Below are 26303 nucleotides of genomic sequence, written 5' to 3'. Positions count from 1 at the left end.
TACAGGGCTGCGCGGCCGCGGTTAGTTTAGCTTCAATAGAGTTCGACGTTCTTAGGGTTGGTTTTATGTTTTTAAGTTTCAGAAGCACAACAGAAGTTTTTTATTTATGCGTAGGAAAAAACTGCATAAAACAATCAATTTTCTGTGGTGAAGATTAAAATGTTTGTGGTGTCTTTTTTTGTTCTAAATGTGTGAACTCATCAGGTAATTGAAGAGTTTTGTTCGTGTTTTGTCTGTAAAGGTTGTTTTTCTGTGGAATAACGCAGAGTCCAGCTCGGTGGAAACTTCTGGGAAACCTGCTGTTTTCTGTTCTTCCCTCTGAACATTCGTCCTCTCCAAAGAATCCGTAGCTCCATTGTAGCAGGTTTTTGTATTCCAGATGAACTTTTACTGTAAGGTTAGATTTTCTATATGAAGCCATAAAGCTGATCTGTAGCAACTGAACGCTGGTTTTCTGCTCTACAGGGACACGAAGTGTTGAAATCCACGTATTGACTGAAGTTTCATTCAGAGTTTTCTCTTTAGTTCTGGCTTCGCTGCAGCAGCAGAGCAGCTCGGCTCGGCTGCTTCCACCACAGACGATTGTGCCTGATAGGAATATTTAAATAAACTCTCCTTGCTGTTTGGTCTTGTGCTGTTTCTTCACAAACAATCACACACAAAAAAAAAAAAAAAAAAAAAATCACAAACATCACAGTTTTCAGATTATTCAGTTTTATTGTTTGCTTACAATCATGAATTTAGTTTTAAAAACTTTTGGAAGTTTCAAATTTAAGGTCAACAGGTCAAACCTGCCAGAAAATGTTTCACAAAACCTCAACGTTTGTTCCTGAATAAAAACACAAATCGGAATAAACCGAGTCAAACAAACATCAAATGTTATAAAAAAAAGATATCATGGCATCCAGCTTGTAACATCTTTAAGATCTGACTAAATCAGGGGGATTTATGAGTGTTTTTTTAATAAGTAGTTTTATTTTTCACTTGATGGCTGAATAAGGAAGCGTGTTGCATTCGGCTCTGTTATTCTGAATTATGGAAAAAATTAGCTTGTAATTATGAGAAAAAATAAATTACAAGAAAATTCAGCTGTTTTTCTGAATTAATGAGAGAATTATTTTATGATTACAAGAAACTGTTTTAATGAAAATAAAAATGTAGTGCAGCGGCTGAGGGTGAACTGACCGAGTCTGTTCATTTTTAATAAGAAAGAAAGTATTCAACCAATTTTTCTCATAATTATGAGCTTACTGTCGTTAATTCCAAAAGTCTGAACCGGTTTTTGATTTTTCATGTGAATGAAAGACGCTTCCGGAGTCCAACGCGCACTTTAAGTCTGGAAATCCAATATTTACATACAGCAACATGTGAGGAGGTAAATACAAAGCTTATAATGTGGCTTCAGCAGGACGACTGGGCACAGACACACTCGGCTCGCTGCCTTCACGAAGGTTAAAATGAAATAAAAGACAACCACGTGAGCCTCCGTCCTCCCAGTCCTCTTTACATCTTGTAAATAATCTTAAACAACAACAGGAGTGAAATGAAACTCCGCCCACTGAAATCTGCAACAGAATTTTTTAGCTTTTATTCACTTTTCCTGTTTCGATGCGGCGAGTTTCCTGAACGGCCGGCGGACGCCGTCGCCTCTAATGACCGGTGTAGATGAAGTCTGTGGAGACAAACAGCCGAGTCAGGACGGCCCGGTTCTACGATCACAAACACACTCGGCGGCCACTTCATTAGGAACACCTGTCCAACTGCTCGTTAACGCAAATTTCAAATCAGCCAATCACCTGGCAGCAGCTCAGTGCATGTCGGCCTGCAGACCTGGTGCAGACGAGCTGCTGCGGCTCAGACCGAGCATCGGAACGGGAAGAAAGGCGAGTTCAGTGACTCTGAGCGTGGCGGGGTCGCTGGTCTGAGTGTTTCAGAAACTGCTGATCGACTGGGATTTTCACTCAACCATCTCTAGGGTTTACAGAGAATTGTCCGAAAAAGAGAAAATATCCAGTGAGCGGCAGTTCTGTGGGCCAAAATGGCAGAGGTCAGAGGTCAGAGGTCAGAGGGGAACGTTCAGACTGGCTCGAGCTGATAGAAAGGAAACAGTAACTCAAATAACCACTCATTACAACCGAGGTCTGCAGAAGAGCGTCTCTGAACGCAGAACACCTGGAACCTTTAGGCAGACGGGTTCCACAGCGGAACCCCACTCCGGGTTCCAGTAGCAGAACCCCACACCAGGTTCCACAGCAGAACCCCACACCGGGTTCCAGCAGCAGAACCCCACACCGGGTTCCACAGCGGAACCCCACACCGGGTTCCACAGCAGAACCCCACACCGGGTTCCACAGCAGAACCCCACACCGGGTTCCACTCCGGTCAGCTGAGAACAGGAACCTGAGGCGACAGTTGTCACAGGCTCACCTAAACTGGACACAGAAGGTTGGAAAAACGTAGCCTGGTCTGAAGAGTCTGGATTTCTGCAGCGACATTCGGATGGTCGGGTCAGAATGTGGCGTCATGGATCCATCCTGCCTTGTATCAGCGCTTCAGTCGGTGGTGGAGGTCTAATGGAGCGGGGGGTATTTTCCTGGCACTCTCTGAGCCCCTTAGTACCAACCGAGCATGGTTGCAACGCCACAGCCTGCCTGAGTCTTGCTGCTGACCATGTCCGTCCCTCTATGGCCACAGTGGACCGTCTTCTGACGGCTGCTTCCAGCAGGATGACGCGCCATGAATCACCTCAGACTGGGTTCTGGAACAGGACCATGAGTCCACTGGACTCAAACGGCCGGCAGTCACCAGGTCTCCATCCAGTAGACCTCTGGGATGTGGTGGACCGGGAGATTCGCATCATGGATGATGCTGTCATGTCAATATGGACCAAACTCTCTGAGGACTGTTTCCAGAACCTTGTTGAGTCTCCGCCACCAAGGATTCAGGCAGTTCTGAAGGCCGAAGGGAGGCAACCCGCTACGAGCAAGGTGTACCTAATAAAGTGGCCGGTGAGTGTAGAATCACAGTATAGTGTGTGTGTGTGTGTGTGTGTGTGTGTGTGTGTGTGTGTGTGTGTGCTGGTGGCTGTACCTCGGCAGTACTCGGGGTTGAAGTTCTCATAAATGGGGTACAGCGGGTTTTCCTGCTCACTGCGGTGTTTCCGGGCTCTCAAGACGTCTCGCACACACTGATGCAGGAAGGCGTACTGGCACTGAAACACACACACACACACACACTCAGTGTTTACATTCAGAGCACCCCGGTGCTCAGGGTCAGAGGTCGTGGGGGCAGGTCACCTCGGTCTGGACCATGTGGTGGCGGTGCAGCCGCAGGTCGAACACGCAGCCGTACAGGTCGACGGTTCCTTTGGAGTCCAGCTGCTGCAAGACTCGGTCCAGAGCCACGAAGGTTCCCGTGCGGCCGACGCCGGCGCTGAGGGGGACAGGAAACCGCCGTGACCCTGGATCCCTTCGGGGGCGGGGCCGGGGGCAGGGCCGGGGCCGGGGCGGGCCCCGGAAGCGGAACCGGGCCTACCTGCAGTGCACCACCGTGGCGCCGGTGCTGGGCGAGCGGTCCACGTAGTCCCGGACCGTGCGGACGAACTGGATGAGGGACTGCGTGCTGTCGGGGACGCCGTGGTCGGGCCACACGGTGTAGTGGAAGTGCCGCAGCACCCGGGGGTAACCGCCGCCGCTCTCCTGGAGGACGATCACCAGACAAACGAGACGTTTCCTCATCCCAGCAAACGGGAACTTTCCCAACAGAGTGAAGTCTCAGTTTCGGCCGTTTCTCGGTCGGAGTTTCCTCTCAGTACCGAGGAGATCTTGAACTCCCGGATGGTCCACTCCGGCAGGACGGACTCCGACAGCATCTGGAGGACCAGGTCCCCGTAGTACAGCGGCTCCCGGTCCGCGGGCCAGTACTGATCACACTTCACCTGCAGACACAAGGCCGTCAGGGTCAAGGGTCAAGGGTCACGGGTCACACACGTCGGAGCCGGACGACGGAATGAAGCTGAACCTGCTACCCTCTGGGGCGTCAGCTTGTACAGACTCACCCGTCCTTTCTCCACGCACTGCGTTACCATGACGACGTTGTAGACGCCGTGCTCCCACACCATCCGCCAGAAGTCGTCCTTGGTGCCGGGCAGCGGCCCCTGGGTGGCGATGTACTCCCGCCGGTAATTATTACCCTGCACGGGACAGGGAGGGGGCGGGTCAGCGTGTGCGTGTGCGTGTGTGTGTGTGTGTGTGTGTGTGTGTGTGTGTGTGTGTGTGGTTGTGCGGTTGTCGTACGGGGATGTAGCTGGCGTTGATGTAGTCGGAACAAGGGTCATCCTCCAAATAGGAAAGCTTCACTCTGGTGGAGTCGTCTGGAAAAACATGGAGGAATGAATGAATGAATGAATGAATGAGTGACAGACTACAGGAGACAGTGAAGCAGTGACTGAAACACAAAATGATCCGTTTTCATGTGAAATCTTGTCTTATAAAACGGAGCCTTTCTGTCAAAACTGGAGTCTAAAAGAAACTGAGAAAAAGGAAGAAAGTAGAAATGTTGTGAGAAGCTAAAAGCTCAGGAACCTAAAGGAAACGCAAAAAGGAGTTCAAAGCAGCTGTAATATAAAACCGTAAGTTTAAAGTTCAGCTGAAGGCGTTCAGAACGGCACCGAGCGGCGGATTCATGAAAATATATCTGAGAACATTTTGTTTTTCTGCTGGAGTTCAGAGATTAAAGCTGCAAAAAGGAAATCCTTCATCTATCAGCTGTGAAATGTTTGTGTGTGTGTGTGTGTGTGTGTGTGTGTGTGTGTGTGCGTGCGTGTGTGTGTGTGTCTCACAGGGCAGGATGTTGTTGTATCGGTTCTTCCCGCGGTTCTCGGGCAGCCGGGAAGCGTCCATCGTCTGATTCCGCCCGACGTCCTTCAGGTCCTGGACAAACAAGTCAGACTTCCTGCTGAGACTCTGAGCGTTTGACGACCCGTCTTCAGGCGTGACAGAGCGTAACCGTGGCGACGGAGCGTAACCGTGGCGACGGCGCTGGGAGGGCGTTATTACCTCGAACTCCTCGGACAGCAGGTAGTTGGAGTCGGCCTGGAGCTTGTTCAGGTGGGACTCAAAGTGGCAAGACTTGATAGGACTAAACACACACACACACACACACACACACACACACACACACACGAAAACACAAACACCTCACATCAATAAACTCACAGTGAACTTGAAAGTTTACAAACAGAGGGAGAGTCTTACCTGGTGACCCGCCGGTTGCTGCAGAAGGAAAATGAAAGTGTGGTTAAACAATATACTGAAAATAACTCAGATAAACCAGAAACGGTGTAAATCTGGGCCACAAAAACCAGGAAGTGTCTCAAAACAGGTCACTGAGCCCCCCGTCTCCCTGCTCCTCCTCTCACGGGAGCAGCTGGAGCTGAGCGCTCACCTTCTGACGCCCACGTACATCCCCGAGGACGGCACCTCTTTCCACATGCTCATCCTCACCACCGGGTTCTCCTGCACAGCACTGCACACACACACACACACACACACACACACGCACTGACTGTGAGCTGAAAACCAACTTCAATCCAAACCAGGTGATGTTTCCTGGTTGTTATTACTGACTTTCACTGTTAGAATAGAAGAGACTTTATTTATCTCACCATGGAGAAGTTTACAGTTACAGAGGCTCGCAGGAGGCAGGCGGGGGCAAAAAAGTGAGGAAATGTGCAAATAAAGAATAAGTAGTAGCGCAAATCTTAAAAGAATAACAGAATAATAGAATAATAATAGAAATATAAAAGAAGAAAAGATTTAACCTTAAAGGGATACTTCAACATTTTGGCAAATTGGCCCATTTAGCGCAACTCCTCAGTCATTAGAACAGCAGACTGACTGTTTTTGTGAGGCGAGCTGTTGTTTATCCAGAGGTGAGTCGGGGAAGGTTTTCGGGACGGACACAATGGAAGTGAATGGTATTTTTGTTCCTCCTCGTCAAACTCATCAAATTCACTACGCTGTGAAATATTAATGCAAAATTACCAGATTGAGTTGTTTATGCGAAGATTGCTCAGACGGAACTACTTACTAAACATGGCGTCTGGGCGTAGTGATTTCAACAGAAAAAGTAGTTCCCAGTATTTGCTTCAGTGTCGTAACGCTACAGTATTATTTGTTGGTGTTCCACAGCGTAGTGAATGTGTGGATTATAACGTGTCCACCAAAGTGTTTTGGGGTTGTTGGATTGTGTATTTGATGAGTTTGACGAGGGGGAACAAAAATACCGTCCACTTCCATTGTGTCCGTCCCGAAAACCTTCCCCGACTCGCCTCTGGATAAACAACAGCTCGCCTCACAGAAACAGTCAGTCTGCTGTTCTGATGACTGAGGAGTTGTACTAAATGGGCCAATTTGCCAAAATGTTGAAGTATCCCTTTAAAGCTGCTTTCTTTAATGAAGCTGGTGTTTCTCCATTTGCAGCCCAGTGATGGTCACTGGAGCTGTCCTGCACTTTATGAACATTTGTCTGATACTTGAACACTGATTACCTTTATATTTATTCATTCAAATCTGATTTTTATCATGGATGTATACTACAATATGTGATTACTTTTGTACTTATAACAATATGTTATTTAGTACTAGTTTTATTTTGATAGGTGTACAGATGAACTTACTGGACCTGTTTTGCTGCAGGCCAGGTGACGGCGAGCCAGGAGGCTCAAGACCGCCTGGGACCCAGACCAGGCCTGGATCCGGCTCTGCTCTGGTCAGGCTGGAAGGATAATTTTCGCTGCAGCTGCCCCCTGTTCTGCCCCCACTACTCATTCACAGGCCACTTAGTAATCAATACATCTCCTTCCCAAACTTGGATTTCCTCTGGACACTCAGTAGTGGGACCTGATGAACTGTTGCTCTTTCCACCCGACACCCGGGTTTCTGTCCGTGTGATATTGCTGGCGGACGATGCGCTGCAATGTCTGAGCTGCACGTGTGTGTATACAGGTTATTCTCCTTTTGAGCGTTCATTTGTTTCTACAGTTATCAGTCTATTTGTTGCATTCTTTGTTTGTTGTTATTGTCATTGTTTGCCTATTTGCATCATGAAAACGGGTACCACTTTAACCAATCCGCCTTCAGTCTGTCATTCTCCACTCCGAGAGCCGAATTTAGACTTCTGATTGGATCACAGCCCACGGATTAAGAGTAACTTGCAGGCTACATAAATCTAAAATACAACAGGAGCTATGAGATATGTGTTTTGCGGTTGTGTTAAAGTTACGGTTGTTTGGTCACTCACACTTTCCGAAGACGCTGCCTGTAAACCAGCAGGGAGACGACGGCGCCCATCATCCCGATGAGGAACATCCCGGCGCTCAGACCCTCCACCACGCCCCCTAGAGGCTCTGACACGACAACAGCAGCCGTTCAGACTGAGAGGGGGAGACCGTCCTGCCTCTGGGATCCGGTTTAACGTCGGTCCGGCTTCAGGTCTGCTGCCGAGGCGTCTCACCTGCGTGAGTCCTGATCGGCATCGACAGGAACGTGTCGCTGTAGAGAGGCTGGACAAACTCGCGATGGTTGTCGTCAAAGAGTTTGGTGAAGGCTCGGACACTCACTCTGAGCACAGGAGAGACACAGAACAGCGCAATGAAACACACACCAGAATACACACCAAGCTGACCGCAGACAACACACACCCTGAAACACACACAAAAATCTGCACTTGTACTGAATATCACCAGAGAAACCAAGCAGACCTGTATGAGGTTTTGGGTTTCAGCGGCCCGTCGCAGAAGTTTCCGTAGCTGTCGCTCAGGAGGTGGTCGTTGTCACTGTAGAGGTCACAGGCTCCGCCCAGACGGTCTCCTCCTGCCCCTAAGTTCACCTCCACCACCTGAAGGAGAATCACATCATTTCATCAGACATTTTCCTTCCTTTTTAATCTGCGGCATTTACATCAAAACATTTCACTTTCATGTTTTTCTCTTTTAAAATGTAAACTCCAGAAAAACCTGAAGATGGCGCTCAATAACACAGTTTACAGTCATCTGTTGCTGAGATAGCGGTGGTGGTGCTGCAGAAGCGGCGCTGTCGGGCCGACCTGTACGGCTGCAGGCTCCGCCTCCTGCAGGCAGCGGCTGGGGAAGTAGGCGCTCTGATAGACGCGCACGGACGAGTTGGAGATGTAGTCGCGGTAGGAGGGCAGAGGGTGGCGCTGCTCCGGCTGCAGGAGCTCCTTGGCTGTGGAGGAGTGAGGATCAGATGATGACGGGACGCTTTCGCCGCGTTGGCATTAGCGTCAGTGTTAGCATGAGCTCCGGTGTTTTTTACCGTCGGACTCGGCCACGACGACGGCGAAGTATCTCACGGCTCCATTGGCATCGCTGAACCACGAGCAGTTGAAGCGAAACAAGATGGAGGACGACGTGACCTTTGACGACCTCTCGCTGACTCGGACGGAGGGAGGCGGGACTGGAGGACCTGAGAGGTGACACGGGCTGTCAATCGCCGGAACCGCCACCGACGAACCGCCGCCAGGGATGCAGCGTCACTCCGATCTCCGGCCGGACGGCGAGACTCACAGTCGATCATGGTGGCGGTGGCCTGGGTCACCGGCGGACTCGTCTGTCCGGCCGACGACACCCTGACCGTCACCGCGTAGCGCCGCGACGGCTCCAGGCGGTCCAGCGTGACGGCCGTGACGCCCCCGGCCAGCCTCAGCGCCGACGTCAGCTCCCCGTCGCCGTGGCGACGACACTCCACCTCGTAGGAGTCGAAGTCGGTGAGCGGCGGCGACCAGGAGCAGGACAGGGAGGAGGACGACAGCGGGAAGCAGTGGAGGGACTTCAGAGGAGCTGGGCCTGGGGGGGGGGGGGGGGAGGGGGGGGGGGGGGACATGGAGCTTACAGTCATGCTTCAGTCAGAAGTATAAACCTCCGTCCTACATCCTCCAGCGCCTGTCCATCTTTACAGTCCTGCTCTTATTTGCCCCTGGGGGGGGGGGGGGGGGGGGGGGGGTAGGGCGGGTAGTGAGGTACACCTGAGTCTCATGGGGGCCTGACTGCCTCTCTCTCTGGACGAGCCGCAGAAACCGAGGCGAGAAGGAAGCAGCAGGAGAGGACGAGGGCTGAGGAGCTACGTGCCTGAGAGCGGCCGCAGCGAGGAGTGTGTGGTGTGTGTGTGTGTGTGGAGTGTGTGTGGAGTGTGGAGTGTGTGGTGTGTGTGTGTGTGTGTGTCAGGATGTGTGGTGATTTAATTAAGGAGAAAGGAGCTCAGAGAGACGGCGTCCCGCCTCCTGTTCATCTGCAGCAGAGAACCCAGGAGAACGAGAGTCGGCGCTAAACCTCCATCCTTCTTTCTTGGATCTGTTGTAATGCCAGACTTCAGCTTCCCCTCCGCCTCCAGCTGGTCGGCCCCCCAGGTCTCTGAATCCCAGACAGCTCGTCACGTTTCTCGCTCTCTGGCACCGAACATGGAAATGAATGTCGCAGCCGTGCCCAAAGAACACCTTTAATTTCCTTTTAAAGGTTTTTTAATCTTCTTTAAAATGATTTCTTCCTCTTTAATTTCCACCTCTCTCTCAGAAAACATGCCTCCCTTCCCATCACCACCATCAGATACCGTTTGATGAATCGCTGTAATCACAGCCGGGTCCCAGCCTGGATTAATTCGCTCCTGATAAATCTGAAGCCGTCCTGCTGACGGCCCGGCTCTTTAACGCACAAATGAAGAACTCAGTGAGTGTGATCAGTGCAACAAAAGTTCAGTTTTCTCGACAGTTTCTTACTTTAAACTCTGGCGAATTATTATATAAATATATATCTCTTTTTTAGAAACAGCCCGTCTTTTCATGTTTGTCCTGTTTAAGTCTGTGAGCAGGAACGTCTCAGATCCTCAGAGACTCTCAGAAGAACCGGGTCAGTTTTATTTATGAGTGACCTGGATCTCGTCTTCTTTTCTCCCTCCCTTCGAAAACTCACCGGACAAGTCGACAGGAAGTGATGGAACCTCGGGGCTGCGCTCTGCTGCCACCATGTGGCCGACAGACAGTATACGCCTGTGCTTTCGAAACACTCAGCTTCACTTGGTTTGATGCTTTTAGCTTAAATCAGCTGAACCGGTTAAAATCTTCACACACAAAAACCTCAAGAAGCTCCACCCACTCAGTCGAACGCTCTTCTGGATTGGCTGACTGTTGACCGCAGGTCCTTCCTTGGCCCCTCCCCCGCTGACCGTCGCCACGGTGAAGTTGTACTGTCGTCCTGGAAACATGCCGCCCACCATGCGGCCGGTCAGGTGCGTGGCGGCGACGGACAGGCGGTCCGGCGGCGTCCACTGGACGTCAAAGCTGTCGTAGTCCCCGGCGGCGGGAGCAGACCACCACAGCTCGATGATGCTACTGGCCACGGCCTGCTTGACGGACAGGTGAGTGGGCGGCTCTGGAGCTGAGGGGTTACAGAGTAATCGGAGTAAATAAGCTTTCAAAGTTACTTTATGAACGTGTTATTTTGGGCTTTAATGGACTTACAGGTGCGACCGAGCGCTGACGCGTTATTGGTCAGTTCCCCGCTGTGCGTGATGACCTCGGCGTGGTACAGCCTGCCGGGAGTCAGACCGGTGAACGTGTGACCCCTCTGGTCCGTCCCCAGAGTCTGAGCGCTCAGTATGGATCCAGAGACGTCGAGCAGAACCACCTGAGACGGCAGACAGTCACATCGTCACGTTTCACGCGACACGATTCTCTAGCTCTGCTGAACACACAGGAAGTGACTCGGACCTGGTAGCTGCTGCAGGCGCCCCCTGCTGGCTCCCAGCTGACCGCCAGTCTGTCTGTCCGTCCTGAGCTCTGAACCCGGAGAGACGACACCGGCGACGGGACTGCAGGGGTCAGACAACGGAGATCAGCCAATCAGCGCCTCACCCCGGTTACCATGGAGACACACTGCACAGCCAGCCAGCGCTGCATGCTAGCACGCACAAGAACGACGTGTCGCGGTGACGGTGGAGGTCGAACGGAAACACTGACCGGTGCGAGCGAGCACGGACGAGTCGCTGCTCATGTCCCGACTCCGGCTCGCCACCTGCAGGCGGTACAGACTCCCTGCAGCCAGGCCCCCGAACGCACAGCTGCTGGTGCTGGAAGAAACCTTCTGCTGGTCCACCAGCCGCTCAGCAGTCTGACACACACACACACACACACACACACACACACACACACACACACACACACACACACACACACACACACACACACACACACACCCATTTGACAAATCATCCACCAACAGTTCAAATGAACCGAGGTCTGTGAACAGTGTGAGGTGTGTGCTGTGAACTGTCCCACCTGCTGATGCTGCTTCCTGTCCGGGGCGGAGCTCTGCCTGTGATTGGCCGAGGGTTCGGCGACGCTGTAGAGCGACAGGTCGTACTCGTCCACGTGTCCGTCTGACGGCGTCCAGGAGAAGGACAGCGAGGAGCTGTTGGCGGCAGCGAGCGTGAGATTCCTGACGGCGGCCGGACCTGGAACGCAGAGAGTCCGTCTCAGACGGGAAACCTCGACCTCCGGCGCCGATCCGGCCGACGGCAGGCCGCCAGCGACTCACGTGTCTGTCCCTCTGCGGTGGCGTCCAGCGACGGCACGCCGCCGCTCAGCGTCACCACCTTCACGCGGTACCGCTTCCCGGACGTCAGGCCCTCCACCAGCTCGCTGTGCCGCTCGCCGCCCACCTGGCGGGTCGCCACGGCGACGCCGGCCGGGTCCAGCAGCTGCAGGCTGAATCGGTCGTAGACGCCGACGGGGCGCTCCCAGCTGACCGTCAGGCTGTGGGTGGTGTGGTCGTTGTCGGCCTGCAGCGCCGTGACTCTGGCCGGAGCTGCGGGACGGAAGCAGACCGGCTCTCAACGCTCAGTTTACTTCCCATTTTTCTTCAAGTTACCAGATGTGTTTGGTTTAGCCAGCTCTGATTCTGCGTTTTTCCCAACTTTAACAAATTCAAAAGTTGAACGGACTCCAGTGGATTCACGAGTGATAAATCAGATTTTCAGCCTTCAGTCAGATTAGATGCTTTGTGGTTCGAACTGGTTTTGGTTTTAAAAACAAACCTGTTCGTCCTGACGCTGTGACGTTATTGGTCAGCTTCCCGCTCAGTGACTGGACGGTGATGGAGTAGGCGTGGCCTGGGATCAGGTCCATGAAGTCCAGCGCGGTGACGTGTTTGGGAACTGGACGCGTTTCCATGACGACGTCGTCCTGGAAAGGAACGCCGTCATGTTGTCAGTCGTGAATCGAGCTTTCAGGTTTCCACCGAATCGGAGCGTGGACTCACTGGGGTCTTGAGGGACACTACATACAGGTCCAGGTCTCCATCGCCGGGGGTCCAGGAGACCCTCAGGCCTGCGGAGGACTCGGTGAGTCCGGGCTGCGGCTCCATGTGGAGGTTCCTCACGGTGCTGGGAGCTGAGGACAGCGGTACAGTGGCGTTACTCTGGAGCGTCTCGCCCTCTAGGGGGCGCTGCCGGTCGGGCCGGGCCTCCTACCGGTGCGGCCCTCGGTGAACTGCGCCCGCTGGTACGGCCCGCTGAACGTGGACACCACCATCTTGTAGAGGCGGCCCGGGGTCAGCGAGGTCAGGCGGTGGTGTCGGGCGTCGCTGCCCAGCAGCAGCGGAGGGAAGACCCTCGAGTCGTTGAAGAGCAGCGAGAGCTGCAGGGGAGAGGAGGGTCAGATCAGTTTCGTTAACCTGTTCGATTTATTTAGGGGAGAAATTTCAGTTTGTCACCAGATTGGACCACTTCTGTGTCTCTTCCTCCCACAGCGAAAAGAAAAAATCCAAAAATCCAGGTACAGTACATGTTGATTTTCCAACACACACCCAAAGCTGGAGGCCATGTTTCGGTCACTTGAGGATACAGGAGTGAATCAGAAACGGGAAAAGGAACGTGTAACTTCTTACAGGTCTTATACGAAAAAACCCTGCGGCGTCAGTGATTCATGTAAATAGTGGGGTAGATTGATTCAATATTCCATAAGACTCTTTCACTCGGCGATACAAGCACCACATTTGGCACAAATGATGTTCAGGATGTACATTTTAAGAAAACGTACATTATCCAGCTGAAAATCAAAGATGGCCACCCGTTTTAAGATGGCGCCTGTGATGTGACTGAACATTTGGGTTTTCAGAAGCTGTTTGATAACAGACACTGCGTTAAGCTGAAGGGCAACATCCATGATCACTCATTGAAATGTTGTTGCTGCAGTCGGTGTTTTTGCGACTCTTCAGGATGCATTTGGCCAGTTTAGACAGGCGCAGTCCCTAAAGCGGTTTCCAATTCATGATGTGGTGGTGAATGTTGGCCCAGAGAAGTCCAGCGGCATGTTGTTCTTTCACGCCTTCACTGGCTGCGATGTTGTCAGGTTTTCATGGTAAAGGCAAGAAAACTACATGGCAAGCATGGGAGGTTTGCATGACAATTTTCACTTTAAGGTGGTAAGGCAATAGTACGACCATTTATTGGTGAAAAAAAAAATACTTTTTCCAAATTTTGACGTTAACAAAAATGTGCTAAGGCTACAGTAAGACCATTTCTTGTTTAAAAAAAGATTTTTTTTTTCATAATTTTGACTTTGAAAATGTGTTAAAGTGATAGTAAAACCATTTATTGGGGAGAAAAAAACAAAAATATTTTTTTTATATAATTTTCACTCTAAAAAGTGGTAAGGCTATAAAAACCATTTGTTGGTGGAAAAAATATGATTTTTTTTTCCAAATTTTGATTTAAAAAAGTGGTAAGGCTACAGTAAGACCATTTTTCATCAAAATTTGCAAAATAATTTTTAATTATTTTTTAAAGGAAAACTCCAAAGATTTTGGACCCACGCCCTATCCCTATCATTGACAAAGTTAGACAAGCTCATAAATCTCTTTTTTGTGTCTCTGTGTCCAGTGGGCTGGTTCCCAGCTGTTAGCATCGTAGTTAGCTCAGCTAAATTGCTGGAAGTCAATAGGGAACAGAGCCGGACTGACGAAAGTGGACAAAACACTCCTTCCAGTGGTCCAGGGGGCGGCGTATTAGCACGTAAAGTAAATCCGAATGGTTATAAAACACTTTAAAAGACGTGTTTTCTTTTCAAGTCATTGAAATAACGTTTAGATATACACAGATCTCCGCGGAAGGATATACCAGCGCACAGCGGCTGAGTCTATGGCTTCTACTGCTGTGCTCCGGTATATCCTTCCGCCGAGCGCTGCCTTACCACTTAGAAAAGTGGTAAGGCTATATAGCAAGACCATTTTTTGTGAAAATTGACAAAAAATATTTTTTTCTTAATTTAGACTTTAAAAAAGTGTTAAGGCTATATAGTAAGACCATTTTTTTCATGAAATTTGGGGAAATATTTTTTTCTTAAGTTTGACTTTAAAAAAGGGATAAGGCTATAGCAAGGCCATTTTCAGTAAAAAAAAAAAACAAAAAAAATGTTTTCCTAATTTAGACTTTAAAGAAGTGGTAAGGCTATAGTAAGACATTTTTTCATGAAAATGAGCACAATTTTTTTGTCTTAATTTTGTTTTTTAAAAACTGGTAAGGCTATATAGTAAGACCATTTTTAGTGAACAAACAAAACAATTTTTGCTCCTAATTTTGATTTTAAAACAGTGGAAAGGCTATAGAAAGACCATTTTTTAATGAAAATTGGCGAGATATTTTTTTTTTCTTAATTTTGACTTTAAAAAAGTGCTGAGGCTATAGTAAGACCATTTTTAGTGAAAACTGACAACAATTTTTTTTTTATTAATTTTGACTTAAAGGGACACAAAACAAGAGGTTGTAATCACTTGAAAAAAATTACTTTTCATCAGAACACAAAAAATCTTTTCAAAAATAATCTACGTAGGTTTTTTTTTTCCACAAATTTCTGCACCCGAAAAACTGTATTAAATTGCTGAATGGTTTCATACAATTCAATACACTTTCATTTTTATTATTTATTGCAACTGTGATTAAAAACCTTAACAAAAAACCCACCTCATAGTGGTCCACGTCTCCGAGGGCGGGGCTCCAGGTGACGTTCAGCTCACCTGTACCTGCGCTGCCGAGCCACAGGTTTCGCACGGCTGCAGGAACTGAAGGGGAAACAGGAAGTGATCAGTGGAGGCTGACTGAGGGAACCTGCTGGCTGTTCCCTTCGTCTTGACTCACAGGTGCGACCGTCGGTGGAGACGCTGCTGACCAGGTCGCCGCTCCACGTTTCCACGGTGACGGTGTAGAGACGGCCCGGAGTCAGAGACGAGAAGGAACACTCGTTGTTGCCGGCTGACACGCTCTTGTTCTGCACCACGCTGTGGTTGTACCGGATCGAAACCACATAGCGGTCCAGATCTCCGGCAGCGTGGCGCCAGTACACCTGAACACATCACGGTGATGAGCATCGCGACGACTGTAGTGTTTATGATACAGAGACCGCTGGACAAGGCTGAGATGATGATTTGTGATTGTTTTCTTTTCTGATTTCATAATGCCGCTGCCGCTCACCTTGAGGAAACCTTCTGTTGCAGAGTGGACTGCAGTTGGGTTCTGGACGGTCGCTGGTTCTGCAAAAACAAACAAAACAAACAACCTGAAGCCAAAAAATTGATTTTTAACTTCATCATGGACACAGGATGCAAAAGATGAAAACAAGTGTAAATCGGTGAATAAACATGTAGCAAATACAGGAATTTGGATGTAACAATCACATGCGTCCTTACTGGTTCGAGCCTTGGCAGTGGTGACGTTCTCCATGTTGCCGCTCCTGGTTACTATGACGATGGAGTACAGGCGCCCGGCGACCAGCGAGCTGAAGGAGCACTCGGGCGGCATCGAGCTTGGGACAGCCAGCGTGTGGACGGTCCGCCGGCCGTCCTGGAGACGCAGCAGGTAGCTGTCCACGACGCCCCCTGCAGGACGCCATGACACCTGCAGCGCATCCGGCCGGCCGCCGTTAGCAACGGTGATCTGGGAGACCGACTCCGGCGCTGGAAGTACCAGAACAAGACCCATGTAATACTGCCAAACAACGACTTTGATGTTAATGAAATAATCCTAGTTTAGTAATCAGCTAAAGGAAGCCATATGCTGGGTGTGCTGACAGCCATGTTCAGACATCACTCAGCGCTGTATTGCTGTATTCGTGACCTGGGAGGCTGTGGGCCATGCTGCAAAGCTTTTGTGCAGGATTCCTGCTGCCTGGATGCTGATTGGCTTTCAACCAGAAAATAACCGGGACCTTTGGCGGGAACAGGAAGGGTGTAGAGTGTGTTTGTTCACCTATCAGTGTGGGGACCTTTGTGACGGACAGACTTCTGAGGACACGCTGAGACCGAACTCCTGTGTGTGTGTGTGTGTGTGTGTGTGTGTGTGTGTGTGTGTGTGTGTGTGTGTGTGTGTGTGTGTGTGTGTAGGAAGCTCTTTGTGTTTGTGTGGAACATTCCTGAATTTCTGCTCATTGTTCGGGCTGATTTTATCTCATCACCCTCTGAGGACGTGCACCTCCAACATCACTGCTCAAACACCAATGAGGATCTGACCCTGACCCTGACCCTGACCCCGACCCACCACCAGAACCAGAATGTGGACCAGAGCCTGAACCTGAATCTAGACCTTGAACCAGAACCTGAGCTCTGAACCCAAACGGGAGTCGGATCAGCAGAACAGCATCAGTCTGACGACGGCTGTGAAGAAAAACCAGCTGGTGAATATTTTGAGAAAAGTGAAGTTCCTTTCTGTAAATAATCAGACTGAGAGCTGTCGTGTCTCCATTGTTTTTCAGAGCACTTTGTTCTCAGACTGAGTGAATGTTATTCCATTTCCTGTTGGCGGGAAACAACAGAATTGTCTTTTATATACACTCTTATGTAACAATTCATTGTTCCTCTGATTTCCTGAACTCGACGCTCACAACAACCACAAAGACAACTGATCTGCAGTTTCATCTAATCTATACTTTTCATATTTTATCCACCTCAAACTAAATTAAATTATTAAAATTGTTTCACTTTTTAGATTAGATTAGTTTTAATATTTATTTAATGTTTGAGGTTCATTGGATTTTTTTCCATTTGCATTATTATCTGTAATTTTTTCTCATATAAATTTATTATTAAATCTGTAATTGTTCATTTTGTAATCTTACTTTTTAATTACTCAGTATACATTAGGAATGCACTGATACTGATACTGGCGTCAATTATGAGGCCCGATAATACTTGGAGTAGATTTTAACTCTTTAGAATATACTCCATGCACTATCGGGCCTCGGAACACCGTACCAATAATAAATTACGTTAAAGCAATTTCAAAACGCCCAGTTTTCAGTGGCTCTGAGCAGCATTGGGATATAAACGGGGTCTCGGAGACTCTGTAAGAACGGAGGGGGAGAGGACCCAGGTCTGATGAAGTCTGATGTAGTCTATGAAAACCAGGAACCTGTTCGAGCTTCCAGGCTGGTGGACCTGGATCGCTGCTCCCCGCTAATGGTGACGGCCTGCAGCCTGTAGAGGGCGCCAGGTGTCAGACCGCTCAGCAGCAGAGAAGAAGACGTGACCGGGACGCTGTAGTTGTGCAGCACGACGCTGAAGAAGAGGAAGACAGATGTCTGAAGTGGTCTCAGCCTGGTGCTCCTGACTGCGCTCAGCTGATCTCACTACCTGTCTCGCAGCAGGGTCAGACTGTACGACTCCACGTCACCTGGTGGTTTTTCCCATGATGCCTTAAGACTGTCAGCACCCACGCTGCTCAAAGTGATGCTTCGTATCGCCATGGGAACTGAAGGATGAAAAAAAGACAACAATGATGTGAATTTAGTGTTAAAACACGAATGTTTAATCCCAGTTTTTTTATTTCAACTAAACTATCAACAACAGACTGTGTTTAAATGCACGCTATTTATTTATTAAAAGATATTTTCCCCTTTTCAGTTAACATTTCTCACATTCTTTGCTGCTGTCCTCTGATTGGTCCGTTCCTGACCTCACCTGATGGTGTCACACTCACCTGTCCGGCCCTCCACAGACACAGACGTGCTCAGGTTGTTGCTCCTGGTCGTCACGGTGATGGCGTAACGTCTCCCGGGTGTGAGAACGTTGAAAGTGTTTTCCCTCATCTTAGCGTCCACCTCTCTGGTGTCCATGGTGACGTTGCCTAGGAGACCGGCGGCCGTTACCAAGGTTACCGACAGTGACGTCTACGATTGAGCGCAGCCGGCGTTGCCAAGGTTACCATGGCTGATGCTTAGGGAGTATCCATCACGTGACCCTGAGGGGGCGTGGCTCCACATGGCGCTGAGGGACGTCTCGTCTGCGTGACGGATGTGCAGGTTGGAGACGGGGGGCGGAGCTACAGCGAGGAAGAGGGTGTGGCTTCAGTTTGTTGGCTGATTAAATATTGTGTAAAAAACACATTTTAGGCTACAATTCAGGACAAAAATATGATTTTTTTGATGTGATGATCTGTGTGTGTGTGTGTGTGTGTGTGTGTGTGTGTGTGTGTGTGTGTGTGTGGCGACCTGTGGCTCCGTCACAGCTGCTCTGGGCTGTCCGCCCCGCCCGGCTCTCCACCTGCAGCACGGCTCGGTAGCGCCTCCCGGCGGTCAGCAGCGTCTTGTTGAAGCTGAACTCCAGGGCGTCTCCCGGGACGGCGGCGCTGGCCAACAGCTGCGAGGCGTCGTACAGGAACACTCTGTAGTTCTTCCAGCGGCCAGCGGGGGGTGACCAGGTCAGGCGGAGGCCGCCGGCCTCAGCGGGGGACAGGGAGAGCAGGGTGGGCGGAGCCGGAGCTGCAGAGCGACGACGGGATGAAGACACCGCACGGAAAACATTTCCTTTTCCAGTCAAGCTGACTCACCAGTTTCCACGGTGAATTCTGATTGGCTGATCAGCTCGCCGCTCCGTGATGTCACCGACAGCTGATAGGCCGAGCCGGGTGTCAGCTGACGGAGGGCGACCTGGGTGGAGTTGTGCGGCAGTGTGGACTCCCAGACCGTGGTCCCGTTGGACGACAACGACACACTGAGGCCATCACCGTCGCCGTCCGGCTGTTGCCATGACAACAACAAGCTTGTACTGTTGTTCTCGACGACGGTGATGTTGGAGACACTAGAGGGCGCTAAGGAGGAAACAACAGAATTACTTGTTGTCCTTACTCCTTCTTCCCCGAGGCCCCCGGCCCCCGGCCTACCTGTCTGACCCTCGATGGTGCGGCTGTTCTCCTTCCCGCCAGCCTCGGTCACCACGGTGACGTTGTACCGTCGCCCTGGCAACAGACCTGTCAGCTCGTGCTGTGTTGTATTTCCCAGCGTGTCATTTCTCAGCAGAGCTGCAGACACAAATGAACATCAAGTTCAAGTAGTTGTGTGAGTGAAGGTCACACTGCTGACGGTTGTTGTGTGTTCATGTTGTGTCGGTGTGCGTCACAGTCGTACTCCCAGCGCGGTCCCTGAGCTCAACCCGAGTCTGTTCTGTTGTTCCAGCTCCAGGCAGCCAGCCGAGACTCAGACTGGAGCGAGACCGAGAGGTCACTACCAGACCAGTAGGGGGTGCCGGTCCTGGAACACACACACACACACACACACACACACACACACACACACACACACACACACACACACACACACACTGTAGGGTTTAATGACTTCGCTGCAGGAACCAGGACAACAGACGTCCCGTTTCCTCTGAACACAACACACACCAGCAGAGCGGCGCTCCAACGCTCCGTCACGCCCTTCTGCCAAACAATGGAGGCAGGAAGCGGCGAGCGGCCGGACCCGGCCGGCGAGAACACACACCACAACACAAACACAAACAGGAGTGTGTGGGACAGTCGTACTCCCAACAGTCGCATGCTTACAATCTGCCGCTATTCAAGATTCAAGATGACCTCTGTTGTCATTCAGCGCGAGACGGAGGGAATACAGAAGAAAAACACGGATGAAACAGATGTGACCCTGCTTCAGAGGTCGCTGCAGAGGTCACTGTAGGGGTCGCTGTAGGGGTCGCTGTAGAGGTTGCTTTAGAGGCCGCTTTAGAGGTCACTGTTTCAGTTGCTGTAGAGGTCACTTTAGAGGTCGCTGTAGAGGTTCGCTGTAGAGGTCACAGTAGAGGTCGCTGTAGAGGTCGCTGTAGAGGTCACTGTAGAGGTCACTGTAGAGGTCACAGTAGAGGTCGCTGTAGAGGTCACAGTAGAGGTCACTGTAGAGGTTCGCTGTAGAGGTCACAGTAGAGGTCGCTGTAGAGGTCACAGTAGAGGTCACAGTAGAGGTCACAGTAGAGGTCGCTGTAGAGGTCACAGTAGAGGTCGCTGTAGAGGTCACAGTAGAGGTCGCTGTAGAGGTCACGGTAGAGGTCGCTGTAGAGGTCGCTGTAGAGGTCACAGTAGAGGTCGCTGTAGAGGTCGCTGTAGAGGTCACGGTAGAGGTCGCTGTAGAGGTCGCTGTAGAGGTCACTGTAGAGGTCACTGTAGAGGTCACAGTAGAGGTCGCTGTAGAGGTCACAGTAGAGGTCACTGTAGAGGTCACAGTAGAGGTCACAGTAGAGGTTCGCTGTAGAGGTCACAGTAGAGGTCGCTGTAGAGGTCACAGTAGAGGTCACTGTAGAGGTCACAGTAGAGGTCACAGTAGAGGTCGCTGTAGAGGTCACAGTAGAGGTCGCTGTAGAGGTCACAGTAGAGGTCGCTGTAGAGGTCACAGTAGAGGTCACAGTAGAGGTCGCTGTAGAGGTCACAGTAGAGGTCGCTGTAGAGGTCACAGTAGAGGTCACTGTAGAGGTCACAGTAGAGGTCACAGTAGAGGTCGCTGTAGAGGTCGCTGTAGAGGTCACAGTAGAGGTCGCTGTAGAGGTCACAGTAGAGGTCGCTGTAGAGGTCACGGTAGAGGTCGCTGTAGAGGTCACAGTAGAGGTCACAGTAGAGGTCGCTGTAGAGGTCACAGTAGAGGTCACAGTAGAGGTCACAGTAGAGGTCACAGTAGAGGTCGCTGTAGAGGTCACGGTAGAGGTCGCTGTAGAGGTCGCTGTACTTACGGGTGAACACGGTGATGTTGGCCCCCTGCTGGCTGTCAGACTGGACCTGCAGCAGGTGGGCGGTTCCAGGGTCCAGGTGACCCAGCGTACAGGTGAAGCCCTGACTGAAAATGCTTCCATTGGTTGGTGGCTCATTAGTTGGTGGACGCGTAGCCCCGCCCCCCTCCTCCTCCTCCTCCTCCTCTGATCTTGAGCAGGGGGCGGAGCCAGCGCCTGCTGACGTGACGGAGAAGGAGCAGTGGCGTCCCGGCGTTGTGACCCTCAGAGTGACGGAGTCCGAGCTGGACGCCATTTCCGTCACGGAGACGTTACAGGAGTTGACCCGCCGGAGGTCGTCTGAGACGGCGGCGCCGCCGGCGAGCTGCGGGTGGAGACGTTCAACCACAGTGGTTAAAAACAAACAATATGCAGTTAATCTGCAATGTCAATCAATCAACCAATCAATGTATTTTTGTCCAGCCCAGGATCACAACAGCAGCTGCCTCAGAGGCTTCAAGATGTTACTTTGGTTGGTAAAAATAAAAACAGTGAATAAGCATCATGTTAACATGTCAGATTCACAGCATCACACAAATTCACCAGTTAGACACAATACACTCAACTCCAGACACACAATATTCTGACTCCAAACACACAATTCATCAGATCTTTACTAACAACACATTCAGTCCACTGCAGCGGGAAAAATGCAAAGAGTGAAGAAAACTGAGGCCCCGTCTCCGTTTACAGGACGTTCAAGAAATCATCACTTTTCATTTTTATGATTTTGTTTTTTACACACCAACTTTCTAATAATGGGGACAGGCGGGCATCATGACAGCAGTGTAGAAGGTGCTGCTGTTTGTTGTAATGAAAACACACACACACACACACACAGACGATATAACAGTTCCTCAGGGCTGCAGGGCGACCCAGTCCAGGAGAAAAGCCGTCACTCTTGTTTATTGTCCATCTTCTGTGCAGGAGCATCTGTCCTCTGTCTTCATGGAGAAAGGGTTGGGATGTTTTAAAAAGTCGCTCTTCTTTGTCTATGTGGACACAGAACTGAAGCATTTTTGAAAAGTTCCACCTTGGGAGCTGTTTTCAGTCCGAGCGCCGCGGTCACAAAACAATGCGACTGAAGTTCCTTTTAAATTGAAATCGATGTGTGAACGGGGCGGAGACTCCTGAGCGTGACGTCCAGACCGAACTGTCCAGCAGAATCTCTTGTGCCTCAGAATGATGAAGCAGGATAACTAATTCACTGTTTCTATTCACAGATTCAAAAGAGCTCAGCTGATGGACACAACAAACAAACTTCTACCAAACAAACCAAACTAAAGCCCCTTTATCATCAGAGCGTAGAACTTCTTTAACCTCTCAGTTTTAAGACTCAGGCCTGGTTCACATGACAGTATTTTCAGACTAAATGGAAAAACGTTCACAGTGTTTTAATGGGAAGCGCCACTTCTTGAAAAGGTAGAAATGTCAGAAAAAGCTCGACTCTGTCGCAGTGTAAATGGAAGAAAACGGGACTTTTCTGAAAGGCTCCGCTGTGCTGGAGCGCCACGGCCGGAGTGGAGAGCTCTTCACTTCACTGCAAACTGGTGGGCCAACGTGAAAACATCATTTCCCATGCTGCGTGTGAAGATGGAAACCAGCGGCCTCGGTGTCTGAAGCATTAACGCACCGAAACAACCTGTTTTCTGGCAGAACGCTGTCGTGTAAACAAAGCCTCAACATGTGAACCAACAGGCAGGAGAGTGAAGGCTTGGATTCAAATGTTCTAATAAAGAAAGTCTCACCAGGCTGCTCAAAACAAATTAGGATGAAGAACGACCGCGTTTAATTACACTTATCTAAGTTAAACAATGCGTTACGCTGAACAGGCTGTGATCTGTATAAAGGGGCATATAGGAGCAGGTGTGTGTGTGTGTGTGTGTGTGTGTGTGTGTGTGTGTGTGTGTGTGTGTGTGTGTGTGTGTGTGTGTGTGTGTGTGTGTGTGTGTGTAGATGAACATGCACATGCGGTCAGTTCAGAGTGAGAACAGTATTTCGCTTTGATTGGAATAAATCATGATAAAGAATATGGTCGGCAGTGAAGCGGACGTTTGAGGGGAACTGGGAGAAGAAGAGGATTAAATACAAACCGTTTCCACCTGCGTGAAAAAGATGACAATCCTCAACGTGGTGCATTAGAGGACGGTTGTAATAAAGTATTGTACTTTAGGAGGACAATATTACTGGATGATAGAATTAAAATCACAATATTCTTTACTGTCAGGATCCATCATATCTGTAGAAGCTGTTTGAACCGTTGCTTCTCAGACTCCTCGGTTCTGGATCAGGAGAACCGGAGCCGAGCTTCCAGGGACTGAGGCTGAGCTCTGCTGGTCCAGCCCGGAGCTTTTCCCAGAGAGGCTGCTGTAGAATCAGAGCTCCCCGCTCTCTCCTGCATCCGGAGCTCTCTCTGAATTTATGACTTTGTTGTGAGGATCTGTTGTCTGCCCCCCCCCCCCCGCCGGTGAGCTGGGCAGTCGTACCGTAACGCAGCAGCGTCAGAAACAGCGCCGGTCTGACTGACCTGAGCCTGGAGCAGCGTCAGCAGCAGGACGGAGGTGAAGCCAGGGAGGCGCAGGCCGGGCCGGACTTTACACTTCAGCATGTTGCTCCTCCTTCAGGTCCTCCGACAGGAGAAAGTCCACCATAATCCTGAACCGGAGCTCCAGACTGCCCGTTTCACCCGATCCCCGTCAGTCCTGTGGCTCCGGAAAATCCCCAAATCTGAGGCCGAAGCGCAGAAAGCCGACTGTTCCTGATGAGGAAGGTTCGGTTTATTCCAGGAGACACTCCGTCCTCCGACTCAGAGACCGCTCCGAGCTGTCCGTCCTCCGGCTCCGGACTCTGGATCTGTCTTCTCTAAACTCCCAGCCCTCCTTTGTCTCTGGAACGCCTCCGTCTTCCTCACAGGAAGTGCTGCTAACAGGGACCAACGCCAACTTCCTGTCGGTCCTGCTGGACCCACACTGTCACACACACTCTCAAACTCCCGTCCAGACGACGGTTCTGCGGAGGTTTATAAATAACTGAGCGAAAAGAAGCTGAAAAGACAGTCGGGGGTAAAAATAGTTTGGTGTTTGATTCCTGCGCGGCAGACGTCCAGATCTGAGGTTCTGTTCTGCTCGGCGGCGGCGGAACGTTCCGCCGCTCAGACGGTTTCCAGCGGGTTGAAGTGCTGCTGGTCTTCAGAAGTCAGAACCTTCTGAGAACCTTCAGGGTCTGAGCCGGGAGCGAGCAGCAGACCTCTGAGGCGGGAGCGGTGGCGGTGGACCCCCTGCTGTGAACCACGGAGGATCTGATCCGTTCGCTCCGAGGCCGAAATGTTGGATAGAAACTGAAGCGAGGACTCAAAGGTCAAAGTGTTTTTGTTTCAACAGTTCGGAGCTGCTTTTAGTCGCCCACACCTCTTTCCTTCCTTCCTGCTCGCCGGCAGCTTCTAGGAACAACAGGACCCGGCGGCGGTCCACCGCTGGTCCACCGCGGCCAATCAGAGGCCGGCTGCCTCTCCGAGCCGGGCGAGCGGGATTCCTCCTGACGGCGGACGGCTGTCAGATTCATATGGATCAGTGGGACACGTCTCCACCCCATGAAGACATGAATGGGAGGAAATAACAGGACACTCACCCGCTCACTCCGCTGCCATGGCGACAGAGTGGTTCAATATGTAGCTGGTGTTGGAACCCTCAACTCCACGGTATGAAATGAACCTCTGTGAATCAAACATGAGAATCAAGTGTACGGCGCCGACGGCCTCTGTAGATTTACACACACACACACAAAAAAACTGATATTTTCTACATTTTATCAATAAAAACCTCATAAAAAACACCTTCGGCTTCTGGGGAGATATTTTCACAACTCCGCCCAAACCAGCCTCTGAAGACAAAAGGTTCGAAACAGGAAGTAGAAACACTTGAATTCCAGGTCGACGGGAGATGAAAGGCCCGGCTCGCTCTCCGTGTTCAGAGTTTTTATTGCACAGATTACAGGAAACCACACAGAAGTATTTGGAGTAGATAAAGAGGTTACAGCACGACTCGGCGGCGACTGATCAGGACTCTCACGACATTCAAGTTGATTAATATCACGTTAAAAAGCCACACAGAAGAGCTGAGACGTTCTCACACAGGTCAGCATCGAGGTTCCCCTCGTCTGAACTAAACGCCAATGTTCAACCTGTTAGCATCTTATAACCTTTAACTGATCGTAACTTAGTTTATATATGTCGATCTGTCGGTCAGTATTAGTCATTTTATATCTAAGGGCTTCGAATCAACCAATATTTAGGGAAAATGACTGTTTTGTTTTAGAAAAGTGCTAAAATGAATGATAGAAGTGGACAAATTCAGATTTCCAGATCCAGATCGTCGCTGAGAAACGTTTCTGTGTCTTTGGTTCATGTTTCCAGTGGATGAACTGAGAGACGATCAAACAGTCATTTCATGTTTCAGGTTGGTGGTTTCCAAACGAAATTTAAATTTAGTTCTGTGGATGAAACTGAACTGAGATCAACTGAGAACATTCCAATGAATTCAAGGAAATATTTAAATTTTGTTCCTCTGAGACGTTTGTCTGTTGCGTTGTGAGAAGAAATGATTATTTTCTCTCGTGTTTCCATCAGGGAAAAGGTTTTCAGTCCCTTGAAGCTTCACAGACATGATGAGCGCCCCCTGCTGTACAGACACAGCATGTCGGAGGCAGCGAGCTTCGACTGGTCCGGACTGTCGACGTTCCAGATCTCGAGTCCTGCTGATGTTTCAGCAGACGGTTACAAATATTCTGTACATCGTCCCAGGACGCGTGGACGCTAACCTGCTAACCTGCTAACCTGCTAACCTGCGAACCTGCTAACGTTGGTTTTAATAGAACTTCAACACAAACTGTACACGAGTGTTCCAGACGTCTCCCCGTCAGACTGGTCGCACCGTCCAGCGTTCCGATCTCTACAATCTGGCTCCAGTACAAAAACAAACGACAGCGTTTCTGTGTAAACGCTGTCGTTTTCAAAACGCTGCAGTGTGAACGTGAAACCTCTCAGGAGCGTCGTCATGTGAATGCGGCCTGATTTTAACACCGTCAGTCCATAGATGTGAAGCCATTCAGTCCTTCAATCAGTCGACCAATTACAGCCAGCAGGTGGCGACATCAGCCACTCCCGCTGTCGTCATAGAAACGGTAGTACAGGCCACACACACACACACACACA

At 50.3% G+C, this 26303-nt stretch overlaps 1 protein-coding gene across 1 annotated transcript; it reads right to left on the bottom strand.

Annotated features, from left to right (window-relative positions):
* Positions 1-697: 697 nt before the first annotated feature.
* Positions 698-24433, bottom strand: ptprb (protein tyrosine phosphatase receptor type b). The gene is made up of 40 exons (XM_030113094.1): positions 23622-24433; positions 21059-21419; positions 19465-19587; positions 19221-19358; positions 18888-19148; positions 18550-18819; positions 18264-18380; positions 18039-18185; positions 17693-17810; positions 17472-17617; positions 15755-16021; positions 15540-15598; positions 15207-15411; positions 15033-15130; positions 12543-12708; positions 12332-12462; positions 12108-12255; positions 11609-11878; positions 11350-11525; positions 11032-11182; positions 10783-10883; positions 10534-10699; positions 10169-10450; positions 8588-8866; positions 8337-8486; positions 8107-8246; positions 7763-7899; positions 7516-7622; positions 7303-7408; positions 5446-5526; positions 5256-5273; positions 5058-5139; positions 4841-4931; positions 4296-4372; positions 4058-4192; positions 3815-3937; positions 3535-3698; positions 3297-3432; positions 3091-3211; positions 698-1672 (listed from the first exon to the last, which is right to left on the bottom strand). Exons 1-40 carry the CDS (start codon positions 23700-23702, stop codon positions 1650-1652), a joined length of 5952 nt encoding a protein of 1983 aa, XP_029968954.1. The 5' UTR covers positions 23703-24433; the 3' UTR covers positions 698-1649.
* Positions 24434-26303: the final 1870 nt, after the last annotated feature.

This window comes from Salarias fasciatus, chromosome 17 (assembly GCF_902148845.1).
Source record: "Salarias fasciatus chromosome 17, fSalaFa1.1, whole genome shotgun sequence".
Classification (NCBI taxonomy): Eukaryota; Metazoa; Chordata; class Actinopteri; order Blenniiformes; family Blenniidae; genus Salarias; species Salarias fasciatus.
The sequence above is the reverse complement of the archived record's forward strand: the minus strand, read 5'-3'. Positions and strand labels throughout refer to the sequence as shown.

Coding starts and splice junctions, on each gene's coding strand:
- ptprb (XM_030113094.1), bottom strand. CDS start 23,702: ATGCTGAAGTGTAAAGTCCGGCCCGGCCTGCGCCTCCCTGGCTTCACC. Junction 12,256..12,331: donor TAGTGTCCCTCAAGACCCCA/GTGAGTCCACGC, acceptor GTTCCTTTCCAG/GACGACGTCGTCATGGAAAC. Junction 10,451..10,533: donor GTCAGCGCTCGGTCGCACCT/GTAAGTCCATTA, acceptor GTAACCCCTCAG/CTCCAGAGCCGCCCACTCAC.